This window comes from Clarias gariepinus, chromosome 22 (assembly GCF_024256425.1).
Source record: "Clarias gariepinus isolate MV-2021 ecotype Netherlands chromosome 22, CGAR_prim_01v2, whole genome shotgun sequence".
Taxonomy (NCBI): domain Eukaryota; kingdom Metazoa; phylum Chordata; class Actinopteri; order Siluriformes; family Clariidae; genus Clarias; species Clarias gariepinus.
In genome coordinates this window covers 16,701,752-16,729,573 of record NC_071121.1, presented here as the reverse complement: position 1 = coordinate 16,729,573, position 27,822 = coordinate 16,701,752, and the positions used below count along the sequence as shown (strand labels likewise).

The following is a 27,822-nucleotide window of genomic DNA, read 5'->3' as shown; positions in this document are numbered from 1 at the left end:
AACAAGAGAAGCTGGTAACCCAGACAGCAATGGAAGGGTGAGAGGCTAGTGGGCAAGGAGTTATCAGTGTATTTGATTCCTGGGTGGCTCTCTTAGTCTAGTTGTTAGTCTGGGGATGATAACCCAAAGACATACTGGGAGTAGCACAGATGAGCTTACAGAAGAGTTACCAGAATTAGGTGGAGAAATGGGGGCCATGATCTTTGGCTAAAGGCAGTCCCAGCAGAAACACAAAATGGATAGACTTTGAGAAGTAGTCAACAAATGATGAGAATGCTTGTGTAGTCAGTGTACCCTGTGGTACATCAAGTCCAGTATGATGTTAGACCAGGATCTATGTGGAACAGGAAGAGGTCTAGGGAGACCCGCCAGGGATTTTTCCTGAATTCATTCAGGGAGCAGGTGTCACAGGCCCCCTTAAAATGGCTAATAATAATGACTACATTGCCAAGAGGTGTGGTCAGGCACGCTGCAGTGAGACACAATTCAATGAGTTTCTGTCATACTGTAGTCTTTAAAATCCAAATGGGGGAATAAAAAAAATAAATAAATAAAATTCTATGCACATAATGTGGACATAATGTTAATATTGGCCCATTCCTTGTCTCTGTGATGACAATAAGTGTATCATTTCCTTCATTCTCTTTCATTCATTTTAGACACTGCGCCGTCCACACAGAAGGCCTAGGTTTAATTTCAGACTAATGCCCAAACCAAGCCATTGAATGCAGGGCATCCTTAGTGCCATTTCCAAGTCCGAATGTAATAATAATAATAATGACTAGCATTATGGCATATGGTGAGCCCACTAGGATTCTGACTTCTGCAGGCAGCCCCCTAGTGGTGTGCAACTTCTGTCTGACTAGAGAAGAGTTTGTAAGGTAACATTTGTGTTGAGGGCCCAAGAAGACTGTCAGGTTCAGAAACAACCCTGAGTATAGTAATACTAACCGACTTTGCCCTGTTTTTATTATAGGACAATGCATTGCTTTTCAAATTCTTTGTGTGTTTCACTCACATAAAATCCTGTTCTTTAGGAATGATCAATATAACCAGGATAGAATTTAGAGATAAACTTCATGGAAAGGTTCGGTGTGAGAGTTGGACTTTGTTTCTCATGCTAACTTGGATGTGTCACCTACCACAGAATGTGGTGTTTTATGAAAATGACAAAATGTGGTGTTTTACTACTTATTTTAACATTGGAGACACAATGGGTTGAATCTTATAGCTTAATATATGCACAAACATAAGATTCCAAGAGCAAAGGGTTAAATGTAGTTAAGTTTAGTTAGATGTAAAGACCAGGGCCATACACAGGAAAATAGCAAGCAAGGAACAACATCTTAGAATTAATGTAATATAAATATCAGCAAGATCTCACAACATAGCTTCAATAAGGAGCCTTGACATTGTTCGTGAACACGAAATTGCTAACAAACAAGAAATGCGTAGCATTTTAAAACTTAGGGAAAGGCCACCTCTACTGGCACCAAGGTGTCGTTGCATGTGTATAGTACTGTACACTATTTGCCACACAGAAATTTCGTCAGCCAATTGCTTACACCAAAAAACATTGAACTACACAGTACAGAATGCAGTTTACAACTGAGTGATTTGTTAATTTTAACAGTAAACTGAAATTATTGGCAAAATAATTATTTTTAAAAGAAGTAATGTGGAGTATGTGAAGGTTTAACGTTGGGGTTAAGCATGTGTGTGTGTGTGTGTGTGTGTGTGTCTGTGTCTGTGTGTGTGTATGCGTGTGTGTGTGTGTGTGTGTAAGAGAGAGAGAGAGAGATATGAAGAATATAATCTATTGATGTCGCCCATTCAAAGGCCATGGAGTAACTAGTCATAATACCTCTATGGAATAAAATAGAACCTGCAGTGTTTAATACTGTATGTTTTCTGTATATTACTTACACTGTATGTTTCCTGTGATTTCCCAAACATTCACACATTGTTTTACAGTTGGCTCAGTCGCTTTAGTACATTTCTCAAACCAGAAGGCAAAAAAAACCTTGACATTTGTGCACATCATAAAAGCAATTTCTCAATCTATTGTACAAATCACAAATGCTTTTATATATCCATGCAATTGTTTGAGTCATGTTGATTAAAATCTATAATGTGCTGATTCTCTGTTAAATAGTCTCCCTTCGCAAAATGAGGGTATTAGTTTACAGTATTTATCATTACATACAGAATGGTTTAACCAGTTGTCATAACCTGTCATGCATATTATTTTCTACATAAGGAATGCTTCCCCTGTTTACATTTCTATTTCTTTGTCTTTTTTGCTGTACAGTGCTGAAAAACAGTCTTGTCTTTTTTTTTCTGTATTGCAATGACATTATATGTCAGAAAATACTTACAGTGTACACTGTTATACTAAGTCACATTGTGGCTACCTTGTTCAATAAAATGACACAGGGACTTGTAACAAGTTTATTATAATGGTGCTGGCATGTTTATTGATATATTTAGAAATATCGCATGTAATTTATTGTGTTCTGCGAACTGTGAACACATTGCAAAGAGAGCTCCTGCCCTCTTGTGGCCCTAGAATGCACACACACACACACACACACACACACTGTACACAGATTTTGAGGTACATACTGTACAGTGCAAAGCCTGGCTGTTGGTTGGAACTATGGCTTTGAAGCCGCTTAAAAAAAAAATAGGTTGCAGCTTTTGGGCTTTTTTTTCTTTTTTTAAATATGGTTGCTTGAAGAAATCTGACAAGCGACCCTTTAAGATTCTCCTTCCCCCAAAATTAATTGCTGACACTGACTACACAGCTTCGCACTAATCAGCATTGTAAAACCCTCCATCAAAATTTAAACAATTGAGCTTCAGCTAGCTCACCCTTCACATTTCACCAAACACTTTATTATATGTTCTTAAGGGACAATACTATAGAAATTAAAGTTGGATATACTTTATATTAGTCGGTGTGCAGCTTGCATCCCAGTAAAGATTTACTGTGCTCTAACTCAACATGCAGACTTCATTGTCCAAATAACTGGAAAGGAAAAATGAGTACACTCTAAGTAAACTTGTCAAAAAGGTGTCAAAAGTTTCAATATTTCATGTAAGCACCATTGTTGCAACACTGGATGTTAGACACGTGACGCTTCACCACCTTCCGCTTGAGGATGTCAAAAAGTGACAAAAAACAAGCCTACCATACTCATATACAAATATTAGTTTACATGCTTCTAATGTTTTTACTTATTCCCACTTCAATTTGTCCTGCACAGTCCTTTTCACCTCCCATTCTGCTCACTTGTGATAGATGGTTGGCATTTAATTTTTCATATAACTAAATACATAAATCTGTTTTGCTTTTGAAATGCTTAGTAGTTATAATTTAAATTATATTTTAAATATTAAATTTAGATTTAGCTTAGCTTAGCTTTGTTTTTTGTTTTTTAACGAACTTAGCTTTAGCTTATCGAAAATTCTATGCTGGCTAACGTTAATTTATATGCTAATGCATTTGGTTGAACTCCATTATTTATACCCTAAATGTCATCCAGTGTCAATCTTTACATTTCTTGTGATAAGTTAAACTACAATGCTTCCAGTTAGCTGGTTAGCTAAAGTGATGCATAGCAGACAGCTAGCGGATTGACACTTGCAATGTGGTGGTCACGATTGGCCACAACCCTATGTTGTGCATAACTGTAGGACTTAATATAGTTTAAACCGAGGTACATAAAATTCACCCACTGTACAGTTCCTGTACACTGTATTTTGTAACATGTTTATTTCTGTTGTAAAATTGGACATTCGCTTTTATACAATGTGGATAGTTAATTTCTTTTTTTTTCAATCATAATTTGTATCATTAAGAATAGATAGGTATGGCTAATATTTAGATTTTTACAGTTACTCCTTTTCTGATTAAAGTAATTGATTCATCCACTGTGACATTCCTCATAAAAATTTATTTATTTTTTTGTTTTTATTCTTCATAAAGGTGTGTGATTTAGATGGAAAAGTTTTGGTACTTTGGGGAAAATGTATGATGTCAAGACAAGATACTTAATATTACCAGAGTAACAAGCAATTGTTGATTGTTGAGTTGATTAGTCTCAGTGTTTTTCTGAGTGATGAAGATGGATCTTTTATGTAGGATAGTATTTAATCTACATAAAGACTTATTTTGTGCATTGTATTGTTTATTTTAAAACCTGTAATATTATGATCATATTAGTTCAGAAGTTCTAACTGTTGACCGTGACCCCAAGACTCTCCCCTGAAAGAACGCCCATGCTGCCTGGTGATTTGTTGTCTTTTAAGGTATTTGGGGTTTAGAGTGTGTGATCTGAGGTAACAGCATTTGAGTAAACCTATACTCCACAATCAGTAAAACAAGAAAACTAAAATGATGACATGATATAAACATTTTTAGGTAAACACTTTATTCTTTGTAGCAAAACAGCACCTTCAGGTGGACTCTGTGGACTTTTTTTTGCATCTGACAGAATACACAGGGGAAGACATTTCTAAAGAGCAGGCACAAAACATGGATCTGCCACAAACATGATTGCCTTCATCACAAATATGAACCCTTCATAATCAAACCTGATTACTGTCACTTTGCACTGAGTACAGTAACAGGAATGGCTCATGTTAGTGGTAGATCTCGAATTCTCCCTCTCAGACTGGAGAACATGCTGTGCAAGACAGTATATCTTGAGTGAGCATACTTAGAGTATTTTTAGTGCACTATGCAGAAAGAAGCCTAAGGCACAATGTGAGTTGATGTTGTTTGGTCTCTTAACCCTTTTGTCAGAGTTAGGAATTTATTGATTTACAGCATTTTTTTATTGCATCCTTCTGCAGCTAGTTACTTCAAATAGCTATGTTAAGCTTTTAGAGGAATGATAAGGAATGGGTAGAAGGAGATAAGGTTAAAGGGGAAAAGTAGAATGTGCACTCTTCACTCAATCCTGGACAATCTCAGAAGATTCAGACACGACCCTGCCATCCTTGGTTTCAATCATCTTGATCACGATGTTCTTCTTGCTCTGGGTTGAGCTGCTGTCGCCAAAGCCACCACCGTAACCAGTGGAGTAACCGCCAGAGTAACCGCCAGAGTAACCACTGGAGTAGCTGCTGTAGCCACTGCTAGCACTCTCCATGGGGAAGGAGCTGTAGCCTGCTACATGGATGCAAACAAATAAACAAATAAATATGGGAATGAACAGAATACTGCATATCAGGCTTTATTTTAATCAAATAAAAAACTGAAAACTTACTGCTTTGTTTTGTGATGTTAATGGACTTGATTCCAGTGGCAAGTCTGTTGGGAAAGCAAGAAAAATAGTAAGAATCTTGTAACTAGTACCAGGTAAAAACATCAAACTTGCTGAAAAAAACAAAAACACAGCTTGCAATAGCATGAACTCACCTGTCCTCCTCTCCTTCCAGGAGTTTCCTGTATGTGGCAATCTCAATGTCCAGGGCCAGTTTGACATTCATCAGGTCTTGATATTCTCTGATCTGGCGTGCCATGTCTTGCTTGGCTCTCTGCAGTGCATCTTCCAGATCCTTGATACGAGCCTTTGCATCCCTCACTGCCATCTCTCCACGCTCCTCAGCCTCAGCTATCTGATTCTCCAGGTTACCTCGCTATAGAACAAATGTCAATAATAAACCCTAAGTGAACTTTTTTTTTCCTGATAGCATTTTATTCCTTTGCATGTTAGTGGAGATATGGAATTTGTACCAGTTATTATTTATTTGTTTTATTTTTTGTTGTTGTTAAAATCTTACCTGTCCCTTCACAGCATCGATCTCAGACTGCAGTCTTTGGATCATGCGGTTAAGATCAGAAATCTCTGTCTTGGTTGATCGGAGGTCATCTCCATACCTGCTGGCAGATGTCTGCATTTCCTCATACTAAGACAAAAAAGAAATGTCAAATTGTTAAAATATTTTCCATGAATGCTTAGTAGGATATGCAAACATATGTATTGAAATTCATTTAAGTCACTCTGTATACAGAGCTATATCATACCTTAGACTTGTACCATGTTTCTGCCTCAGCACGGCTGCGGTTGGCGATGTCCTCATACTGAGCACGAACCTCACCCACGATGGCATCCATGTCCAGTTTCCTGCTGTTGTCCATCTCCACCACAACTGAGGTGTCCTTGATCTGAGACTGAAGCTCACGGATCTCCTACAAAGCAAAAAAATGAGGAAATAATGAACACTTATTTCATAAAACAGCAATTTTTTTTATTGAAACAAATGAAAAACATGTAATTTGCAGGTTTACCTCTTCATAGATCTGCCTGAGGAAGTTGATTTCATCTGAAAGGCTCTCCAGCTTAGCTTCAAGCTCGACCTTATTCATATAGGCCTCGTCCACATCCTAGAGAACACAATCATTTAAATTTAGATGCAATATTAGTATTAAGTTCTATCACAGTCGTATGTTTTAAAAATGAAAAAAATCTATCAGTTTTTATGTGAAAGCCATTTGCACTGACCTTTTTGATGAGGACAAAGTCGTTCTCAGCCTCTGTACGCTTGTTGATCTCATCTTCATACCTAAAAATATGTACATCATAAGCATGTCAGAAAACACTCCAATGTCCAACATTTTCTGATTGTATTGAGATACACATATTAGATAGAACTTAATGACTATTATTTTCTAAGAACAATTATTTGTGTGTACACTAGGGGGAGCCAGTGTTTTTTTGAAAGTCAACATCTGTGTCAAAACTCTTCATGTAGCAACTTCTGGAACCCATCAGTTTTGTCTGGAGTTGCGAGAGTGGTGGGAGGTAATTTTTCTTCAGTTATCTTTGGCGTAGCTGTTGACTTCAGTGTTATTTGGGACTTGGTGATGTTAAAAAAATACTAACCTAAAAATAACCAGTATGTCTACATATCTTGAGCAGTACAGACTGAATTTCTTTTCTTTTTTACAAGGTTTATGAGGGACACATGGTTTTGTAATCTATTGAGACCTAGTCATCCTGAAACACTTAAGTGTTCAACAAAAGTCTGCTTTTACTAAACTTGGGTTCCATCCATTCACCACAATCCAACAGTGGAAAGAGTCCAGCAAAAGTGACATGGAAGTAAACCAAATACTAACTTGTTTTTGAAGTCCTCAACCAGGCCTTGCATGTTGTGCAGGTCAGCTTCCAGCTTTATCTTGTCATTGCCCAGACTGTCAAGCTGTCTGCGCAGGTTGGCAATGTAGGCCTCGAACATGGCGTCAATGTTGGAACGGGTGGTGGTCTGCTCCTGGAGGAGGCTCCATTTGGTCTCTAGCATCTTGTTCTGCTGTTCCAAGAAGCGTACCTAAGTGAAGAAAAGGAGAAAGAAGTTATTGTTTCAGCTCTGAGCACAAATCAATACCATATTCAACACTTCAAAGGGCGGTGTGCCCAGACCGCAGTTACAGTCAGTAAATGAATGGCGCTATAGTTTCTCAGCCAAACCGACATTTAATGCACCAAGAAACAACCAAATGCCAAAAGGCACCATGTGAGAATCACGGGAACCCTGTTGGCCCAGTGTTGTATGGAATGAGTTACTGTGTGCAGGATTGAAGTGTTTTTTTCCAGGGAAACGGTGACACACATCCTAATTGAAAACCAAAAGGAGGGAGTGGGTGAGTCCACAAAAGCTATGCCCACCTCCCCATTTTTCCTGTCTGTGTTTTTTGGGGGGAGGGGGGGGGGGGGTGAGGTATTGTTAAAGATGCATGGAAAAAATTATGAGGTAGGTGTTATCTGGTGGAAACTTTTGGAACTTTGGACACAGCACAAGAAAGACTATGAGATTAAGTCTCAGATATGTCTTTAACAAGAGTGTGTGAATGTTTATGTACCAATGAATTCATGTTAAAATTATGTTTTTACTTGTGAAGTTTTTTTTTTTTTTTGTCAGCACTGACACTCCTAAAAATGTTGGTTCAATACTAAACAGATTGCAATTTATAAGATAAAGGGAAAAAAAATTGATAAAATATTCTGTATAATCAAAAACAGATTATTTCTTTTCATCAGTGCCCCTAGAGGCCTAGTTATGTAATGTGTGTTGGGTGTTTGCAAGAACATGACACCATCTCTCTGATTAAATATTAACACTGTAGAGCAGGTCCTGTTGGTTCATGTGACAATAGCCTTTTTGTCAAATGACACAAAAGTTCTCAGATAAAGATGTAAATTAAGTTATAATGACAGTATTATGAACAAATATTGCAAACTACCGAGACTATATTTAAAATACGGGTGTAACAAAGTGTATTGTAGATACAAAGTTTCTTTGTCTTTTGGTGGGAACGTTGAGCTACACCCCAAAGGCAAGTCTGCTGCAAAGGTAAATCCATTTCATTCTGACCAGTGACACACCCAGTTCCCCTCCCAACACCACTGTCTCCTCTGAGGCAAGGACGTTATTACAAACATCAAAGTAGGAAGCAGTTACTTCTGACAATATATATACTGTATATATATATTACACTTAGTGCAATTAAAAACTTTATACAATGTTTTTGTCAGAATTATGGTTATCTATTATACTTAGTATGACTCAGGAACTTATTGAAAAGTTTTTTGCTTTTCCCCAGAGTAAATTACTATTAGTGAGAAGCAGCAAGAGTCTCTTTTTTTTTTTTTTACTACAGTTTCTTCAGGCATTTAATACTTACTCTCAATGCTCATTCATGCCTGTATAATACTTACAAGAAGGTTTGAATGGCAAATGCTTTATTTCACAACATTTTCCTGACCATGACTCATTCAGCCAAAAAAAGAAAAGACATTGAAATGCTGCAATCACTCACCTTATCTATGAAGGAAGCAAAGCGGTTGTTAAGGGACTTGATCTGCTCTTTCTCCTGTGTGCGGACATGCTGGATGTTAGGGTCGATCTCTAGGTTCAGAGGGGCCAGGAGACTCTTGTTCACTGTCACTGCTGTGACGGGTACTCCCCCACCGTAACCCCCCATACCCATACCCACACCCATGCCGAGACCCATTCCACCGCCATAGGCTGTGGAGCTGCTGATGTAGTTCCCACTTCCCAAGCCGCTCCTGACTCCTCCATAGGAGCTGCGTGCTGTGTAACTCTGACGGCCCATGCTGGGGCCTGAGTAGGAGAGACTGCTGAAGCTGCGTGGTGCAGCAACAGAGGAGGAAGACTTCACAGTGTAGGTTGTTTTCTTCTGGTATGCCATTGTGCCTACAGAACTTCTGCCCTGAAGTGCCGGATAATAAAAGCAAGAGTAAGGAAGAGAGCCAAAGAGGAAGCTTGTCTGCTGTGCTAGAGGAACTCAAGCAGATGAGGCAGAATAGCAGACTCTGGCCCTCTTAGTATAATAGCACAGGGCTGGGAGGAGCCAGTGGATAGCTCTGATTGGCTAGTGGTCTTAGGTGTCAAGTATAGAGGAGGTGTGGCTGAAACTCAACACCCCTCTCCCTGCATTCTTCTTCTAATCATTACCTGGGTATTGAGCTGCATATTGCCTAACCAAACGTCCCCACCCTCTTTACTATTCTTCTGGCCTTTTTTTTTTGTTGTTGACCAATATCTTAGATTAGTTTCTGTGACAAAAAGTTGTTTTGCAAGACAAAAACATGCCATAAGTAACAGGATGCAACTCACATCAAATTACTTAGCTCTTCAAATACATAATTATCGTGAAGAATAAACTATACATGTAAGGCAACTTTCAATAGACAACTATTTCACACTTACTTTTGATCAAATACATAAAAGTTCAGAGGAATATACTGGACCAGACGTCCCACACCTTCATGCTGCTCTGCAATGCTATATATGCTACAGCCCTAGGATATTCAAATCATCACCTCGCCTCAAAATGGCTTTAAAACCTTTTGCCTATTCAAATATGGTATGAGAAGTCTTTGAAAACTGGTGCACAGACAGACTGCTTTGTAGCTCTCGGCACAGTACATCATACAACAACATATTTGTTCAACATGACATATGAATCTGTTTAGAAAGGTGCCTTTGTTTTGGAATTACCTGCAGCACATATTTTACATGTTTATTTGGAACTCTGTTAATAGAAAGCCTAAGAACTAAAAATGTGCCTTTTTGGATTTATAATGAATTTACGGGTTTATGCTCAGCTTTCGAGGGTTAAACATATAATAGTTTTTACATGTGTTGGTTTTGCAAATAACAGGCACAGGTAGGAAAATACTATTTGGAAATAATCACTAAATGCAATGCATTAATATTATAGCTGAAGCACTACATCATTGCTTGGATTGCTTGGTATACCCCTCCGTCAAATGTTAGTGGCATGGGAGATGTAGTTATTCCGATGTCATGAGCCATTACTCATTTTGATTAAGATTCTAATGAGCAATGAAGGAATGACTGTAAGGCTGAATGTTGGGAATTATTCTTAGTTTTCTCAGTTTGGATAAGATTGTAGTGTGTTCCTCAAATTTAAATTACACCACCTCTGCACAGATACTGCAATGCCTGCATTACTTGCATTACCTGTTGCTTGATCAGCAGAATGTAAAGTGAATTGTTATGCAAATTAACCCTACAGGTAAAGACAATGTAACCACAAATAAGTACATTTTAATGTTACTCTTTATAAAGCTCTTCATTTGATATTGGGCTTAATAACACAATTATAGGCCTTTCCTAAATGTTTCATTAGGCAATGCTAAAGGATTTATGTAAGACATGGGTAAAAAGCTGTGAAATGACATAAATGACATAAATACCCTTTTAAATATTTTCCATAAGAGAAAAGAAGAAAAAGAGCAAAACAGCAAAAAAGTTTCACAAATAGGTCAAATGTTTGAGTTGTTATTATTGTAATAAAAGGGTGGTGTCTAATTTGCATTTAAACATTACATTCTAAAACTTTGTTTATGAAACACATATCCTGAATGATTTTTAATGTACACAAACTAGTTAGTCAAATTTGCATTTAAAATGTTACTATGAAGCAAATAGCTCCACCTTTTACAGTACCTTACTCAGTGTTATAGTGTGCTGGAAGTGTTATAAATGGGTTTAAAGTGTTATAAATGTGCATGAAAAGGACAGAAGGGCAATTCTTTCTTCATGTAAAGTCACATTAAAACCTTTGAATGAATTTTGACTTTCATAAATTTTAAAGCATAACCTTAAAAAGTATTTATTTAATTTTATTTCCTGCCTTATTACACCTTTTATGGTAACATACAGTATATTTTGCTTTTAAGGGTATATTGGTTAGCACTGGGGCATCGCACCTCCAGGGTTGAGGGTCCAAGTCCTGCTTCGGGTCTGTGAGAGTGGAGTTCTACCCGTACTTGTGTGTTTCCTTTGGTTTCTTCCAGTTTTCTCCCACAGTTCAGTGGCATGCAGGTTAAGCTAATTGGCATTTCCAAATTGCCCGTAGTGTGTGTGTGTGTGTGTGTGTGTGTGTGTGTGTAATTGGGCAATGCGATCAACTGGCACCTCATCCAGGGTGTGTCCCGTCTTGTACACAGAGTCCCCTGGGATAGGCTCAAGGCTATGCTACAGAATACAGGATAAGCTTTATAGAAAATGAGTGAGCTAATTTAAAAATACCACATTGTTAAAAGAATTAATCAGTCAAACTGACAGTTTATATAAATGTTTGTCATAGTTTTTTTAAGGCAACATTTTGCTGTTGCTGCAGCCAAATGAAACACAAATAAAATACTTATAATTAATTTCTTTTTCAAACCAACAATACTGCGCTTGTTAGGTAATGCAATATCACTGTCTTAACACAATCATCATGTATATTTTTATATTACGCCAGTTCATGCTTCCTAATCACGCACTTTCAACATGTGATTTCTGATGTCTTTAACTTCCTAAGACTCAGACTCCACTTGTGTACTGGGTTCTTCTCACTGGTACTCGTTATTGGTTTTTGATAACTATGAACTTATGATTATATCTATAGATTAAATCATAATTTATCTGCATTGCTTCGATTTATATCCTACTGAGTAAAGCTTTTATAAGACTGTTCTTTCCTCTGTTTCATGGCAGAATCCCGGCCTTTGTGTCTCAAACAGGAACCTGCACTAATAAAAATCGGATTCTCTCATTTCTTGATCCAATTTGAACATGATCCAACTGTTCCTTAAAACGTAGGAAATAGCGACTTCCACAAATTAATTCACTTAAAGAAACAAGAAAGTTTTAAAAGTATTACTATTAGCAACCAGGATTGAAGTATCACAAAAGACATGAAAAGACTTAAAGTTTCACCTCTTTCTTTAAATTACTACTACTACTACTACTACTACTAATAATAATAATAACAATATTTTTTTGGTAAAAGGCTTGATCCATCCACAGAAAATTTTGAACCCATTACTTTCACATTACTTTTCCACTGATTTGAACCATCTTTTTCTATGTATATTACATAAGACTTTTGAAGTCGTATCAAGAGTGTTTGATTCATTATTCTTTCCATCTTAAAAGAGGTGTGTCTGCATGGGAATACTTTACATTCTTATCTTATCTTGTGGACGGGGCACAAACATATCAAGGGTTTTTTGTGTACAAATGATTTTTGTATCCCTCCCAACCGTGCCAATATTTTGGTGTCATTATGTGCAGCTAACAATCCTCCATAGCTTTGCAGTGGTGTGTGGATCACTCTCAGCGTAAATCACTCTCACAAAATCAAATTCATGCTAGTCTAGCTTCTTCTTTCTGTCTGTCTTAGACTCATAAAACGTTGGTTAGTGTCATAGCCGCTAAATGTAAGTCATGTGTGAAAGTGTATTTATTGCCACTTTAAGTGTATCTCCAAGGAAGATGGTTTATCATCTCTTGATCATTTTGTCAGATTGTTGTATGTTATGGCCACATTCAAACGAACCATGCTTCTGTTTGGATCAGTATTGTAGACAAATACTTTGGATATGAGTCATATCAGACTAGATCAGATCTAATCCCACATCCTTCCTCATTTGGAGCTGAGCAGTAAAGCCACACAACTTGTGACAGTGGTATTCTCTCAAGTATTGGCATGACTAATCTAGGAAAGAGGGCATTTTAGGTAAAGCATTTCTACAGATTTTAGAAACAGTTTAATTGCTTATTACTTTCAATACTCTCTGTTGTTTGGTTAAATAGTTCCAGATGCACACCATGATGTTTTGTTAGCCTATAAATTTTTACCCTCTATATCCCAAACACACATGGGAAGACTCACGCCCACACAATGGGTCCTACCTTTTTACTAAAACCTCAAGACATTTCGGCTAAAACTTAAAGCTCTTTTAACCTGCCCATTCAGAATATACTGTGAACTTCGTTTCATATGAGCCATTTTGATCCTTTTGATCACATTTTTCCCTAATTTTCCCTTCGACCAGTCAGGCAGTTTTTTGTATCTAATCTTTCTGCTTTCCCATATGAGTCACCATGCAAAACATTTTCACTGTTTTCAAACTGTTAAATCTGTCACATCTGTAAGGTAAGAATAACTAAGTGTTGAATTCGTCACCTCCTTCATCATAAACAGCAAAGTGATCAATCAGCTTTATTGTGTATGTGTGTAAGTAAAGCATAGCCGTTGCTGTGGAATGTTTCTTGAGTTTGTAGGGCTCCTCTGCACCGCCTCCCCACAGAACTTCCGTCATAGTCGTTTGGACAGCAAGCCACACCCAGCGTTGTCATAGCAACAGGGTTACCCGAGATCACACACACATGCACACAGAGACTGCCACATGACCACTAGTGGTGTAAAGTTTGCACTGTTGCTATGGAAATCTGGAAGTAAGGGATAAGAACGCATGCATATGTCATTATCAGGAAGTGATACACACACACACACACACACACACACACACACACAAACACATAGTATATATATACACATAGTATATATAAGTATGTATATTTTTTTTTACATAAGTGAATCATGCTAAAGTGAAGATCTTAAACAGCAACACAATCAAAAGAAATTCAAGAACATATGAGAAACATAGTAATTTGCATGTATCATCCTTCCAAGGGTTACAAAGCTATTTTTAAGGAGAAAACTTTGAACAGCGGTGAACCTTCCCAGGAGTGGCCAGACAACCAAAATTATTCCTAGAGCACAACAAAGGGTCATCCAGTAGCCCATAAAAGAACCCAGAACAACATTGAAAGAACTACGGCCTTACTTGCTTCAGTTCAGATCAGTGTTCATGATTCAACAATTGGATTAAAAGGACCTGAACGGCTTGCCTAAACTGATGGAACCATCAATTCCGCCCTCTAACAGAAAATCCTGAAGGAGATTGTTCAGCCATCAGTTTTTAACCCCAGCTCAAGTGCACTTGGGTTGTGCAGCAGGGCAATGATCTGAAGCACATCAGCAAGTTCACTCTTGAATTGCTCAAAAAATACCAAATGAAGGTTTTGGATTGGCCAGTTCCGTGTTTTGAGTAGACGTCACTTTGGTAAAAAATGTCTGCCAGATGAAACAGTCTAACTCAACGTTCAATTCTCAGGTTAGTTATTTCAGATCTGTTACAGGCACTGTGTACTACTTAGATAAATATAGGTGCAAAGAATTACAACTATTTTTAACCATGTCTCACAAAAAACAAGGTGGTTTTCATGCAGCTTCCGTGCCACTTTAAAGGACCGCTATGAGCATTCAGGGGCAAAAATAGATATCACACTTTCGCTGAAATATTCTGCATGAGATGTTCTGTAAAAGCACATTTGCACCAAGCTAACATATACTATTAAGCTATGTAAAAAAGAGCTAATATAATTCATTCCAATTTCAAACCTTACAGTATATTGTGCATTGTCCAGTTCATACATAATGATTCTACTTTTAACAATATTAGTTTTAACTTACTGGACTCATTTCAGGCATGGTGATGTGGGGAATTTTAAAATGTGAAAAGGTTTTAGGTGGCAAATTCTTAATGCATCTAAGAATATCTTTAGAAGAATTGCAAAACCAGGTTTGAGAAGTTTCAAAAGTCCATTAAGTGCTTGATGAAAACTATCGCGCAGCCTCAGTGCATTCAATAAAGATCTGAAAGATCAGCGGCAAAAAGTTTAGAATGTATCTGTTATCATGAGGTTTAATTTTATTTCCCTCTTCCATAAGCTGCTCACATCCCTTTTTTATTATTATGCTTATACACCTGCACAACCTGAAAACAACATCGTAGAACATGTTTTACGGGTCTCTTTTCTGTGTGCTGAGGGAAGAATTCTTGTGTTGTGCCCAAGGCAAACTGCCTTCAAATCACACAGGCACGCTAGACATGTTCCATGGACAAGGAAAAAATAATGACAAAGCAGAGAAAAGAAGATTGTTCAAAACACTAAGAGCGTCATAATTCACACCCAAAAGGAGGATATTCAATTGATATGTACAGTTGAGGGCAAAGGTTTGTACCCCTTTCTGATCTGTGACCATTTACTGTTGAAACTTAAAATTAAATACTACAGCAAATGATTTAGCAGTTCTCTTACTGCAAGAGCAAAAGTTAGCATCAGTTTATTTATATATGGCTGTTTAAACTACTGATGATGTAGTAGCACGATGGCTCAGTGGTTAGCACCTTGCACCTCTAGGGTCCAGGTTCGATTTCCGCCTCAGGTCTGTGTGCATGGAGTTTGCATGTTCTCCCCGTGCTTGGTGGGTTTCCTTTGGGTACTCCGGTTTCCTCCCGAATACAAGCAGATTTGGCTGATTGGATTCCGAAATTGCCCGCAGTGTGTGTGCGCGCTGTGCTGGATAAAGATATAGACGATGAGTGAGTGAGTGAGATATTAAACTGTCTAAATGTCTTAAATAGATGAAATCTTTATTAATGCATAAAATGCCAAAGCAGACCCAAGTTCTGCACAGCTGAGAGAACCTAAATTAAAAAGATTACGATTAAAAAGGCAAATCACAATTATAACACAACAAAAGGTCATATTAAACAAACACATGTTCTATATACGAAGAGAATTCCCGATGAAAAAAAGAGGTAACGTGATGTAAAATTCCAAAGCTTGAATACAGTCTAATAACAAAGAAAAACATGGGTCTTAAGGACAGATTTAAATCCACTAATAGTTGATGCAGATTTTCTTCTAAGAATTAACATATTCTACTGTACAGGGTCAGCTACTGAGAATGCATTCTTTTGCACTAAATGCATGTGTCCTAATCGCAAGGTTTGCAGAAGCATAATGCTGGTGTACTGTAAAGCTCTACTGATTTAAAAACAAAACAAAGAAAATGAATCCTATACTTGACCTGAATCCAGGGGTAGCTCAGTGGTTAAGGCATTGGACTACGGCTTAGAAGGTCCCAGGTTTAAACCCCACAACCACCAAGTTGCCACTGTTGGGCCCTTGAGCGCCGCCCTTAACCCTCAACTGCCCGGATGTGTAATGAGATAAAAATGTAAGTCGCTCTGGATAAGAGCGTCTGCCAAATGCCTAAATGTAAATGAATCAGTATGGAGATTCTATGACTGCAGAAATCCTGGGTCTTATTCTCATACCAGTAATAAGTCTAGAGGTGGAGTTTTGTAAAAGTTGAGAAGGAAACACAAGGCCGAGATAACTCTCCCGTCTAGGAATTGCATTTCAAGTATGAGTTTAAATATCAAGCTCTCACGGAGTCAATGACACTCAACAGAATCAGGGAAACAGCTCTCAAATGACCCAAAATAAGAAATATATTTAATTTAGAATTTTTGGGTTTCTTCTTGTACACTAATACAAACTAAACTTGTGTTGCAGGTTTTGTTGGATATGTTTCAAAAGAGTTTCGAAAGGTTTTCCTCTGAAGTGTATCTCTAATGGTTATTCACTATTTGCAAAATGATAATGAAATGCTCCTTAGAGCCAAGATCTCCGTCTTTGGCATAATATGTATTTAGTGTTTATCTGTTTCACATTTATGTTTCACAATGTCGCTTTCAAAGTACACTTTATGGTGGTTAGGGTTGAGGCCTAAAGTCTATTCTGGGAATACAGGGCATGAGTCGAGAAGAGGTCATATAAATGCTGTTCCTTCAAAGTGAATATGAATCAGCTTAGCACATATTTGTATATGAAATTATTATAAATCAAATTTATTTAGATTCCTGGTTTCAGATGCATTTACACATTTTAAGATACTTATATTCTAAATAAATTTGCTTCAACAGAACATAAATATTTTTAAGCATGGAATAGTTTTAAAACATGTATACTAATTGTATGTATATGGGCAGCACAGTGGTGTAGTGGTTAACACTGTCACCTTAGACCTCCAGGGTTCCGGTTCGATTCCCGGCCAGGCTCGATTCCTGCCTCTGTGTGCATGGAGTTTGCATGTTCTCCCCGTGCTTGGTGGGTTTCCTCCGGGTACGCCGGTTTTCTCCCACAGTCCAAAGATATGCATGTTAGGCTAATTGGTGTTCCCAAATTGCCTGTTGTGGTTGAATGAGGTTGTGTGTGTATGTGTGTGTGCTCTGCGATGGATTGGCACCCTGTCCAGGGTGTACACTACTTGTGCCCTAAGTCTTCTAGGATAGGCTCCAGCCCCCGCGACCCTGAATACAGGATAAAGTGGTATAGATGGTGAATGAGTATATGCATATGTGGTTTGTTGCAATACTTAAATAGAAAATGATCAAAGACTATGACCAGCATTTTACTTGCTAAGTTCTTTCTACAGCTAAGTTGTTCATTGGATTGTGCCACAAATGGATTTATATTTATGTATATAATGCTTATATATATATGTATATATATATATATGTATATATAACCCCTCTAATCTGAGGTGCTGTTAATCGGTCATTTTTCAGGCTGATAACTCTAAATGAACTTCTCGCCTGCAGCAGAGGTAGGTTTTGGTCTCGCCCTCCTGGGACGGCCTTCATGAGAGCCAGTTTCATTATGGTGCTTGACGGATTTTGCAAATGCACTTGACAATACTGTTCATGCAAGAACTATTATAGAAAGGCTGACCTCTGTGTCTTAAAATAACAACTAATAACTGTTGTTTTTCTTGTTGTTACGTAATTACCTAATTCTATATATGTTATTTAATAGTTTTGATGAAATCCCCAGTATTGTTGTAGAATTTAGAAAATAAATCACTAAACAAAAAAATAAAGAAATTTGCAAGTGTTCTAAAACTTTTGAACGGTAGTGTGTATATATATATATATATATATATATATATATATATATATATATATATATATATATATACAGTATATATGAGCTTTACGAAATGTGGCAAAGCTGATGCTTATAGATTGGAAAATGATGGGTTATATTTAGAATGAAATGGAAAATGGGAACCCAGGAAAGAATTTTGCATGTTAAAATAGCAGTTTTCCTGTAACTTACGCAGTCATGAGTCATGCCGTGTGTGTGTGTGTGTGTGTGTGTGTGTGTGTGTGCGTGTGTGTGTTTAGGGGGAGGGGGGGCTGCGTGTGTGTGTGTGTGTGTGTGTGTGTGTGTGTGTGTGTGTGTGTGGTTCTCTACAGCACAGGAATGGAGAATGTAAGCTTGTAAGGCAACGCAAAGAAGATCTGCAGGTGTGCCACAGCCCTATAAAAATGTCACACTAGCCAATTTGTCAGCTGGACTCCAGCTGTCTTTACACCTGGACTCTATCTCATAATCTCACCTCTACAACTTGCAGTTTCCAAGCTATTCATTACATGTCAAAAATTCTTGTCATTTTCAACCCTTCTCTACAAACCCTCTTCTTAGGAATCACTTACTGCTAGCATAAACACATGAGCTCAGCTTCTAAAGACGTTCACTTTCTCACCCGAGTGACATTACAGTCTTTTCTGGCACAGTTTAGAATATTTTGCAACAATTCTGTTTTTCCTCAGAAGGCTGTTGATAAGGATTTTATACATATATTATATAATTTATTGGAGGCTTGTAGGAGGAAGTGCAGTGTTTGTAATCAGTGGCGACTTTGTTTCATCTACACACCTTAGAGGACAGAGATAACACTTTGACTCACCCTCTGGGAGTAGGAGTGTAAAAGCAGGAAGGGCAAAAAAGGGTGTTGCTGATCCAGTCATGTGGGAGTTTTCACATCTAGCTGTGCAGAAATATCTCAGAGTGTCGAATAAAGTTGACGTTTTCATACACAAATACTTGAGGCCCTCTGCAAATTTTCTAAGGATATTCATTGCATTACGGGGAAGGATCAGTTTTGTTTAGTTAGGAATCAAAAGTTACAAATCAGTCTCTCAGGCTATGTAAATGAAACATTTCTAATTAAATCCATGTTGAATTTGGAAGTGTTCAGAAAAGTTACAACAGTGCTGAATGTTTTCAGCTTGATCGTAACTCTTCCACTTTTGACCTTTTAACCCTGTATTCCTCAGACAGGAAGTGGACCGATATCCCTCCTCACCACAAACAAATCACTGTTGACCAAAGATCTGATTTCTCTCTGACCACTGCAATGTCACACCTATCAAGTCATATCTTCTTTCATTAACACCCTTAGCACTGTCCGTCTTCCAAATGATTGCACACTAGGCATTCATCCAGCTGCACCCTGTTTAAGTCATATTGACAAAAATGTAGACATGAGAATGAAGTCATGGGTGTATGTGCACCACATCACATAGGTTGAGTCCTCCATGACATCATACTTGTGAAATAATTGCTACAGACATTTATTATAACATGGGTTTATTCACTATATGACAAACTATTGTTTTCACAAAGTATTGTTTCACCACTTTTCACCTGGAAGACGGATCACCGGTGCGTTGCCAGTTTCTGTAGCAGTAGTGGGTGGTGTAACGCTCGATCTGCTATTCCAGTAAGAATGCTGTCTGTAGCTTTATTTTGGTATAACTGAAGGTGACAGAGCAAAAAGAACCAAAAACAGAGAACATAGTTTCGAAACAGACTGTCTAGACTGCTGCAACTGATCAGTCAACAACTACTGTACAATAAAGTGCAATAAACTGTTAAAGTATCAAAAATTCCAGCAATATTTATTTATTTATTATATATTGTGCATTTCCCAAATGAAATAATCAATATTAATGACACTCACTCATCCACATACTAAAAAAGAATGTATGTTGTATATTAATAACTGCATTATTTTAAGCATTATTTAGGCAAAAAATTGCTAATTTTCTTTAAGAAACATGTACATTATCCATATAACGAGACGACAAAATGAAATAAATTATAATCAGCATACACACATAGTTATCTATGAAAAATAAATGTAAAATAGCTACATATTCTTATGGAAGCTTTGAACTTTTGCTAGCTTTGGTTTTACTGCATTTATGATTTATGGTTTATGATGCGTTTCAGTATTTATGAAAGTAATATTTACAAAAAAAATTAGGCAGAGAGGTGATGCTACAACACTCAGGAGACGCATGATTGCTTTGTGTACATGAGATACACAAGTGTGTGCGGGAAGCTGTTGTATGTGCTACACTGGTTATGTCCTTTATGCACTGCTCTCCAGTTGGGATTTCTGAACCTTTAGGGACCACAGACCTGTATGTAATTGATTAATTCCTAGTCAGACCTTGTACAGTACATCCCTGCTGTACAATGATAAGGTGCTATTTTCAAAAATCGTGAAAAATGTGAAGCTTTTGCAATGTTTAGTGTTTTTCATTATCTTCATCAAACCTTGTAAATATTTGACATTGCATTATTGTGATGAGCTTCAGTCCATGAAACAGCCAAAAGAGAGGAAGAACATCCGAAACAGACAAGATGAAGAAGCTATTAGGTAACACAAGGACAGAGAGCCTATCATATAAGGCCCGTGTAATGTTTGGCAACAGAGCTATTAATGTTTAAATCTGCGACCCCGGGAATAACTCAACTTTCTCCAGGCTGGAGAACACCAGGACCGACCCCCACGTGTAAGCCAATCCAGCTCGGCAAAATACATTTGCCATGGGGTGTGGGGATTGTATTTCTAATAATCCTTGAATTGTTTGAATGAGGACATTTTAAGCTTGTGTGTTCACTAAGCAAGTTTTGTGTGTATTTCTAAAATTGGGAGTCAAGATGGCAGTTTTTTTTTTTTTAATGTTTAGTAGACATTTTATTAATTGACCCAGGTCTCGAGTTTCAAATATATATTTAGTTTTAAATATAATTTTTGTGGGGGTTTGTGCAAAATTATTTGAGAATAATAGAGGTAATTTCTTTGTTAATTTTTTTTTGTAAAATGCAGTTCTCTGTCTATGGAGCTAGTGTATTTGTGTATGGGAATGAATTAGAGGTCATATATTGAGTTAAATATTTTTGATTGATATGCTTTTTTCCAATATAGTAGAGCTTTTCAAGCTCTTCAATCTGACATGTCTTGTTTTCGAGCAGCCCCATAACAAGCAAGCTAGTCACGGAGTTCAGAGCAGATCCCAAATGAACCTTCACAATTCAAAAAAAACGTTTAAATGTTTTGTTATAGGCTTCATGGGGTGCATGCAAAATTGAGCGGCAAACAAAATGTTTGGTTGATTATGGACTGATTCGTATAGATTTATTTATTTATTTTATTTTATATTTGTTTGTTTGTTTGTATATTTATTTATTTATTAAATACTCAGAAATAAAATTTAATTATATAAACTATATTAATAAAGTTTACTTTGTTTTTGCTATATGCTCTAATTAACTTAATGTTTTAATTTTTTGCATGCAGGGGTTAACATCTTTTCTAATTAATACTTGTTCTGATTACAACAATGCATTCTGGGATAATTTGTTAAAATAAATATAAAGGATTTCCTATTGCTTTTATTATGTTTTGGGCTAGTTAGCATAGCATTGTTAGGTGCATTATATATATGAATATGTGTGTGTGTGTGTGTGTGTGTGTGTGTTGTGTTATGTTATTTTAATATGTGTAATTTAATCATAAGTCCTCAAAAGAGTATTATGTTTGTGTATGTCCCCCTTTGGACATGTTTAGGCATTCTTTTCTTTCATTCTTTTTTTTAAGTCAATTTGTCTTAGGATGACATTTATCTTAGGTCTATGTAAAAGGATCCTGTGTCTGTTAAGTGGAGTGCACCCAAGTCCTGTTGTGTGTGGCTAATTTAATCTACCTTTAGGTGTGTCTGCGTGGAATTCTCTGTGTGTGTTATTCAGCTATAGTGTTCTGCCGTTGACTGAGCTCTTATAGACAAGTTGTGGCAAGTCTGAGATGGACAGAGTGAAAAGAGTGTGAATTTCACATATGCTGAGGCCCAAGTGCTTACGTTCTGTTTGGGTTTCAGGGATCTCAAACATGCATTCATTACATGCATTGCATTTTTGAGGGGATAACTGCTGAAACGTGTTTTCATCCTGATGCTCGTGCAAGGCAGCATTCCACACTTTTACAGAAACTTTTACACTTCCAGTCCAAAGTTTGGACTGGACACACCCTCTAATTCCATAGTCTTTCCTGATTTTTATTGTTTTCTACATTGTAAAACAATACTGAAGGCGTCTAAAATATGCAATAATCTCCTATGAATGTTGAGATGTATCTTCCACTTATAATCTGTAAAGCCTTCATACCGGCTTTAATTAGAGGAGCTGTTAATTGGTGATTTTTGAGGCTGGTAACTAAAACTAACACTCTGAACTTCTCCTCTGCAGCAGTCTTGCCTTCCTGAGATGATCTTTATGAGAGCCGGTTTCTTCATTGTGCTGGAAAGGTTTTGCAAAGGCACTTGACAATACATCGGAAGAGGATAATCACAAATCAATCATAAAACAAAAAGTCATTGAGTTAGAAGGTGTGTGTGTGTGTGTGTGTGTGTGTGTGTGTGTGTGTGTGTGTGTGTAAGAGAGAGAGAGAGAGAGAGAGAGAGAGAGAGACATGGGGGGGGTGAATATGAAGATAATTTACTAGCCTGCTTTTTTTCTATCCATGCCAGTTTTATAGGTTTGTGGTGAGCAAGCACAATAAGTCTGTTGTTAAGGCAGCAAACCATGCATTCTCATCTCCTCACTGTGGACAGACACATATTGACTGGACAATCTTTAGAACAAATGTCCATAACAGTGTGTATAATTGTGACTGAAGCTGAAGATATACTATTAGCCCTGATTGTTTTTTAGGCTTGTTTGTTGCAATTATACTTGAATCTTTACAAAGGATTGTAAAACTGTACTGCTTTATAAAAGTTTATCCAAACACTAGAAAAACTAGCCTAGAAACTACACGAATAAACTTCAGGCCCCGACTGTTTTGCACAGTTGATTCATGTAGTTATCTTTAATCCTGCACATTTTAACTTGAGAGTTTTTTTGGCCACAGTTTAAGAGCAATTGTTGGTTCTAATGTTGACATAAACCTCTAAATGTGAATAGAGCATTGTATCAAGCGTTGATTTTTTTTAAGGGCCTGATTTAAGCCCTTATAGTGGATCTAAAGAAAACAAAACAGAAAAGCAACACAGCGTTTCCAAGGACATTAGAAGTTAATTGTAACCTACACAATCGTCAAACATTACTGCTTTCACTACTCCTGAGATGTGGGATTTGGAAAGTTGATTTAAGTGTAGGCATGCTGCGTAAAACATTAGTCCCACAGCCAACAGGGCTTTTTATTTTCAACCACATCCAACAGAGAATTTCACTTTCAGAAAAGCTTGAGTTCTGCAAAAAAAATGCCACTATGGAGGGAAATTGGAGCCCACCCTCAAGAGCTAATATTTTCCTCCTATGTTTTGTTCGTTGCCATCCATCCATCTATTCAACCATCCATCTCTCTCTCTCTCTTTCTCTCTCTCTCTCTCTCTCTGTCTCTCTCTCTCTCTGTCTCTCTCTCTCTCTCTCTCTCTCTGACTGCCACAAGCTTTTTGTTGTGTTTCATGTAATTCAGGTTTTCATGTGAGGTCATTGTGTGGGCAGTGGACTGAGTAGAAATTGAGCAGCAGCAGGTATGATGGAAAAAGATTGGAATGCTGAAGGCTGACTTTACTTTGGGGAAGGGTGGAGGATAAGAAGAGAAAAAAATAGAAGTGCCAAAAAGGCAAAAAAAAAAAAAAAAAAAGAATGTTAAAGTAATATGAGTGAGAAAAATGACGCTTGAGAAAAAATGGCGTGTTCAATTCCTCGCCTTAGCTTTGTCCACAGAAACTGTTTACTGACAGGGAGTTTCCCTCAGACCTGTAACCTGAAAACACAGAAGCCTGAAATCTTTAATGACACTGTATTCTTTACTAGTTTACAGTCATTAAAGGAACTGCAGTCTTTGCGATTTCACATTTTCTTTATTTAAATCTTTTCTAAACGATTCCAGTTGGCTTGTGTGGAATAAAAAAAGAAAAAGTTTTGGAGAGGAGGAGAGAGAGAGAGAGAGAAAGAGAAGGACACAGCTGCTCAACGGATGTTCGTTGTTATGCAAAGCCCTTGGTTTTGATTCTCTAAATGGTTTTGATTCTCTCTCGCTCTCTCGTTCATCTCTCACTCTCATGCATTCACCATTCATCCTGATCCTGACTTTTTTTAAATGCACCAAAAAGTGTGTGAATCGACATTCATTCTGAGATTGAAGAAAAAATAAATAAAAGGAAAACATCAGCCATTTCCCAGGACATTTAAGAAATTTTGTTTAGTCTGGCAATCATGAAGAATTCTTTTCCAAAATAGGCGACAACTGAGCAAAGTGACAGGAAATGCAGGACTGATTCAGTCATCACCGCACACAGGTCCAGTACCAAGCTGTAAGGGCTTGGGCAGATCGTATATGTACTGTTTATACAGTATAGTGCAGTTAGAATTAAAATGTGCTTTGACCTTTTTGTTCTGTATAAATGAGTGATGGTCATCAGCTTGTCAGTGGTTTTGGCCCATTTGCATTTGCTCCTCGTCTTGCTTCTGTTTTTCACTTATTTGTCAAGCATATCAATCATTCCAATGTGAATACTATACGCGCTTTTATTAGGCTGCCAAAGCTGATAGCATGATTGTTCAACTTCTAGTACATTCAACTTTAACACAGAGCTGCATCATTGATAACGCCAACCCTGAAGCACCACACCCTTTATGCAGTGTCTCTGAACTTTAGCCAGGAGTGGGAAGACATGTCCTACTCTTTTATTCACAATGTGTTCCATATCCTGAATGATTTTTAAAACCAAAATCAGTTTGAAGTCTGTAAATTTTAACGAAAACCAGCTTAAAGTTGTTTGTTTGCTCAATCAAAGTCCGAAAGAGTTTACTAAAGTTTAGACAAATGTGCGTTGAGGTCTCTGATTATGTAGCCTTGTGTGGGTTGTGCATAAAAAAGATTTCTTGCAAAACTGCTTATTATAGTGGTTTAGAGGTATGTGTTAAAGAGGCCCTCCCCATCTTCCAGATAAGACTGCAGAGAAGAATGTCAGAGACTGATGGAGTCAGGCACAAAAAAGTGGTGCTGAACTCCCAGGGACATTTTCGAGCATGTGTTCAGGATCCTTCCGATTCACCACAGAGAGTTGCTAAGCAAGGGTGGAAGGTCATGACGTTGTGTAAGCCTGCAAAAAAAAAAAGGTCAGGGAGAAACACTTAAAGAATGCGTGTGAGTGAGAAAAAGCATACCAGAGTGATAAAAGACAGAGGTAAGGACTGATAAGAGTTTGGGAATAAGGAGCAGGAGATAAGCATAAAGACAAAGCCAGACAAAGCTAGAAAAATAACATATGGAAAGATGGAGTCACAGAAGCATTTCCTCTGTACTTACAACACATTGTCGAGCTAACAGCTGGCTGGGCTTTACAGCCAATATGGCCTGGTGCCTTGCCTAGGCTGGTTGTTTTGGAATCGGCTCCTAATGGTGTTTATTTGTCCAGGTCTAAAGGAAGCTGAACATAATAGCGAGTTGGTTAAAATGCGCTGACTGACCTACATCTTAAAACTGTTTCAAACCTGACAAACATCAGGGAGGGGTGCACATAAAACAGAAAACCATGCTTCATGTTACATAAGGGCAGTGCCAGACTGGATGAAAAGAGATCAAAGGTGATGGATAGCAAAAGATGTATGTATGAAGGACAAGCACTGGAAAGATTAGTACGTGAAGGATTTCATCTGTGAACACCTGCAAATAGGTGCCTGCCCCCTGCTGCTTTACCAAGGAACTATTTCTTGCATTTAATTAAAAAGCAACCGGCTATGATGGACAAAAATGCAGACGTTATCAAACGCTCAAACGAAACAATACACTATGAACAATACACCACCACTTTTGTGAACAAAAGTATTATATTTGGTTTTGCATACCAAAACTATCATATACAGTATTTGCATAGGTGTGTTCATTTAATATTTTGCAGTTGTCTGCAGGTAACTGTCTGCTCTTTGGCTCATAGCAACAATAGTACTGGTGATGTTGGGCTGCTAAAAGACTGCTGACCTTCACTCCATGTTTGAAATAATAATCATCTAGTCATCACTTGCTCATTACAGGGAAAACATTAAACAAACAGACAGAACTGAACTTGAGTAAACCAAACCTCTCATTGTGCCCATGTTAGGAGTAATATGCACCTGTTGTCTAGCTGGGTGAATCTTTTGTGCTGTATCGGATGAACATAGCATGGACTTCAAACAAATTATATACACCAAACTAAATAAGCAAATATTGGTTCGTGTGTGGAGAAGGAAAGACAAAAGTGAATAGACAGTAATAATAATGCCAATGGTAATACACTACTGAACATACTGAAAAAAAACCCATTATTCTAGCTTTAATATTTATCAGCTATATCTAATCCAAATTATTATTCTTACCATAGGTGCTTGTTTTTTTTTTATTGATGAATTTATAAATTGTTTATTACTTTTATCTTCTTTTATGTGCCACTTAAATTTTACAATGTAATAAAAAAAAATCAAATTCACCATGTGGTTCAGGTTTGTAGACACCTGTCCATCACACCCACATGTAGTTCTTCCCCGAATTGTTGCCACAAAGTTGCGAGCACACAATTGTATGGGATTCCTTTGTGTGCTGCATCATGACAATTTCCCTTTAGTCCTGTGCAGACTGGTTTTAGCATGACGATGCCCTTATACACAAAGCGAAGTCCATGAAGTCACAGTTTGGTAGGATGGGACAGGAAGAACTCGACTATCCTGAACTGACCTCAACCCCACAAACAGGTTTTGGTTTAGATAAACTGTTATGCCAAATACACCCCAGGCCTCACTAAATTTCTTGCGGAGGAATGTGCAGAAATCTCCACTGCCTTGCCCAAATCTAAGGGAAAGCCTTTTCTCAAAAGGTGAGGTTATTATAGCAGCAAAGGGATGGTTAAATCTGGACCATTCAATAAACACACATGGTACTAGTAAAAAATCATATGGTACCACTCATTCACTTAGTGACACACATGCACACATGAGTAAGAACAAGTGCATGTGCGTCTAAACATTTGACCTAATACTGGGTGGGTGTGATGGCTAGCAGTCCACAATCATTTGCCCATATAGTGGAGCAATAAAGGCAAAACAAAGAATAAACAGGTTTTTAAGGATGACTGAGAGAATAACTGGCACAAGAGGAGAAGGTCAATGGCTTTGCTAAAGAGCCCACCAGTGGTACCATGTTAGTTCTGAGGCTTGAACATCAATCTTTTGATCAGTAACCCAAAGCCTATATTGTTGACCAACACTCCCTCTGTGCCTCAGAACAAATTATAAGCAGACGATATAGGATGTCAAAATATTGCACCACTATTTCATTGCTGTCTGATTTTTATGCAACTCCTGGTCTTCTACAGTATCTTTCTTTTTCAAAAAACAAATAAATACTATTGCCACCTCCCGGAAAAGATAGTTATTTCTTTCACA

The 27,822-nt window shown here is 37.6% G+C and overlaps 1 protein-coding gene across 1 annotated transcript; it reads right to left on the bottom strand.

Moving 5' to 3' along the window:
* Nucleotides 1-4,419: 4,419 nt before the first annotated feature.
* krt8 (keratin 8) lies at nt 4,420-9,339 on the bottom strand. Its single transcript, XM_053482330.1, has 9 exons — nt 8,831-9,339; nt 7,133-7,341; nt 6,516-6,576; nt 6,302-6,397; nt 6,038-6,202; nt 5,794-5,919; nt 5,429-5,649; nt 5,277-5,320; nt 4,420-5,179 (listed from the first exon to the last, which is right to left on the bottom strand). The coding sequence occupies exons 1-9, from the start codon at nt 9,221-9,223 to the stop codon at nt 4,962-4,964; spliced, it is 1,533 nt and encodes a 510-aa protein (XP_053338305.1). The 5' UTR covers nt 9,224-9,339; the 3' UTR covers nt 4,420-4,961.
* Nucleotides 9,340-27,822: the final 18,483 nt, after the last annotated feature.

Coding starts and splice junctions, on each gene's coding strand:
- krt8 (XM_053482330.1), bottom strand. CDS start 9,223: ATGGCATACCAGAAGAAAACAACCTACACTGTGAAGTCTTCCTCCTCT. Junction 7,342..8,830: donor TTGCTTCCTTCATAGATAAG/GTGAGTGATTGC, acceptor TTCTTCACTTAG/GTACGCTTCTTGGAACAGCA. Junction 5,180..5,276: donor TAACATCACAAAACAAAGCA/GTAAGTTTTCAG, acceptor GCATCCATGTAG/CAGGCTACAGCTCCTTCCCC.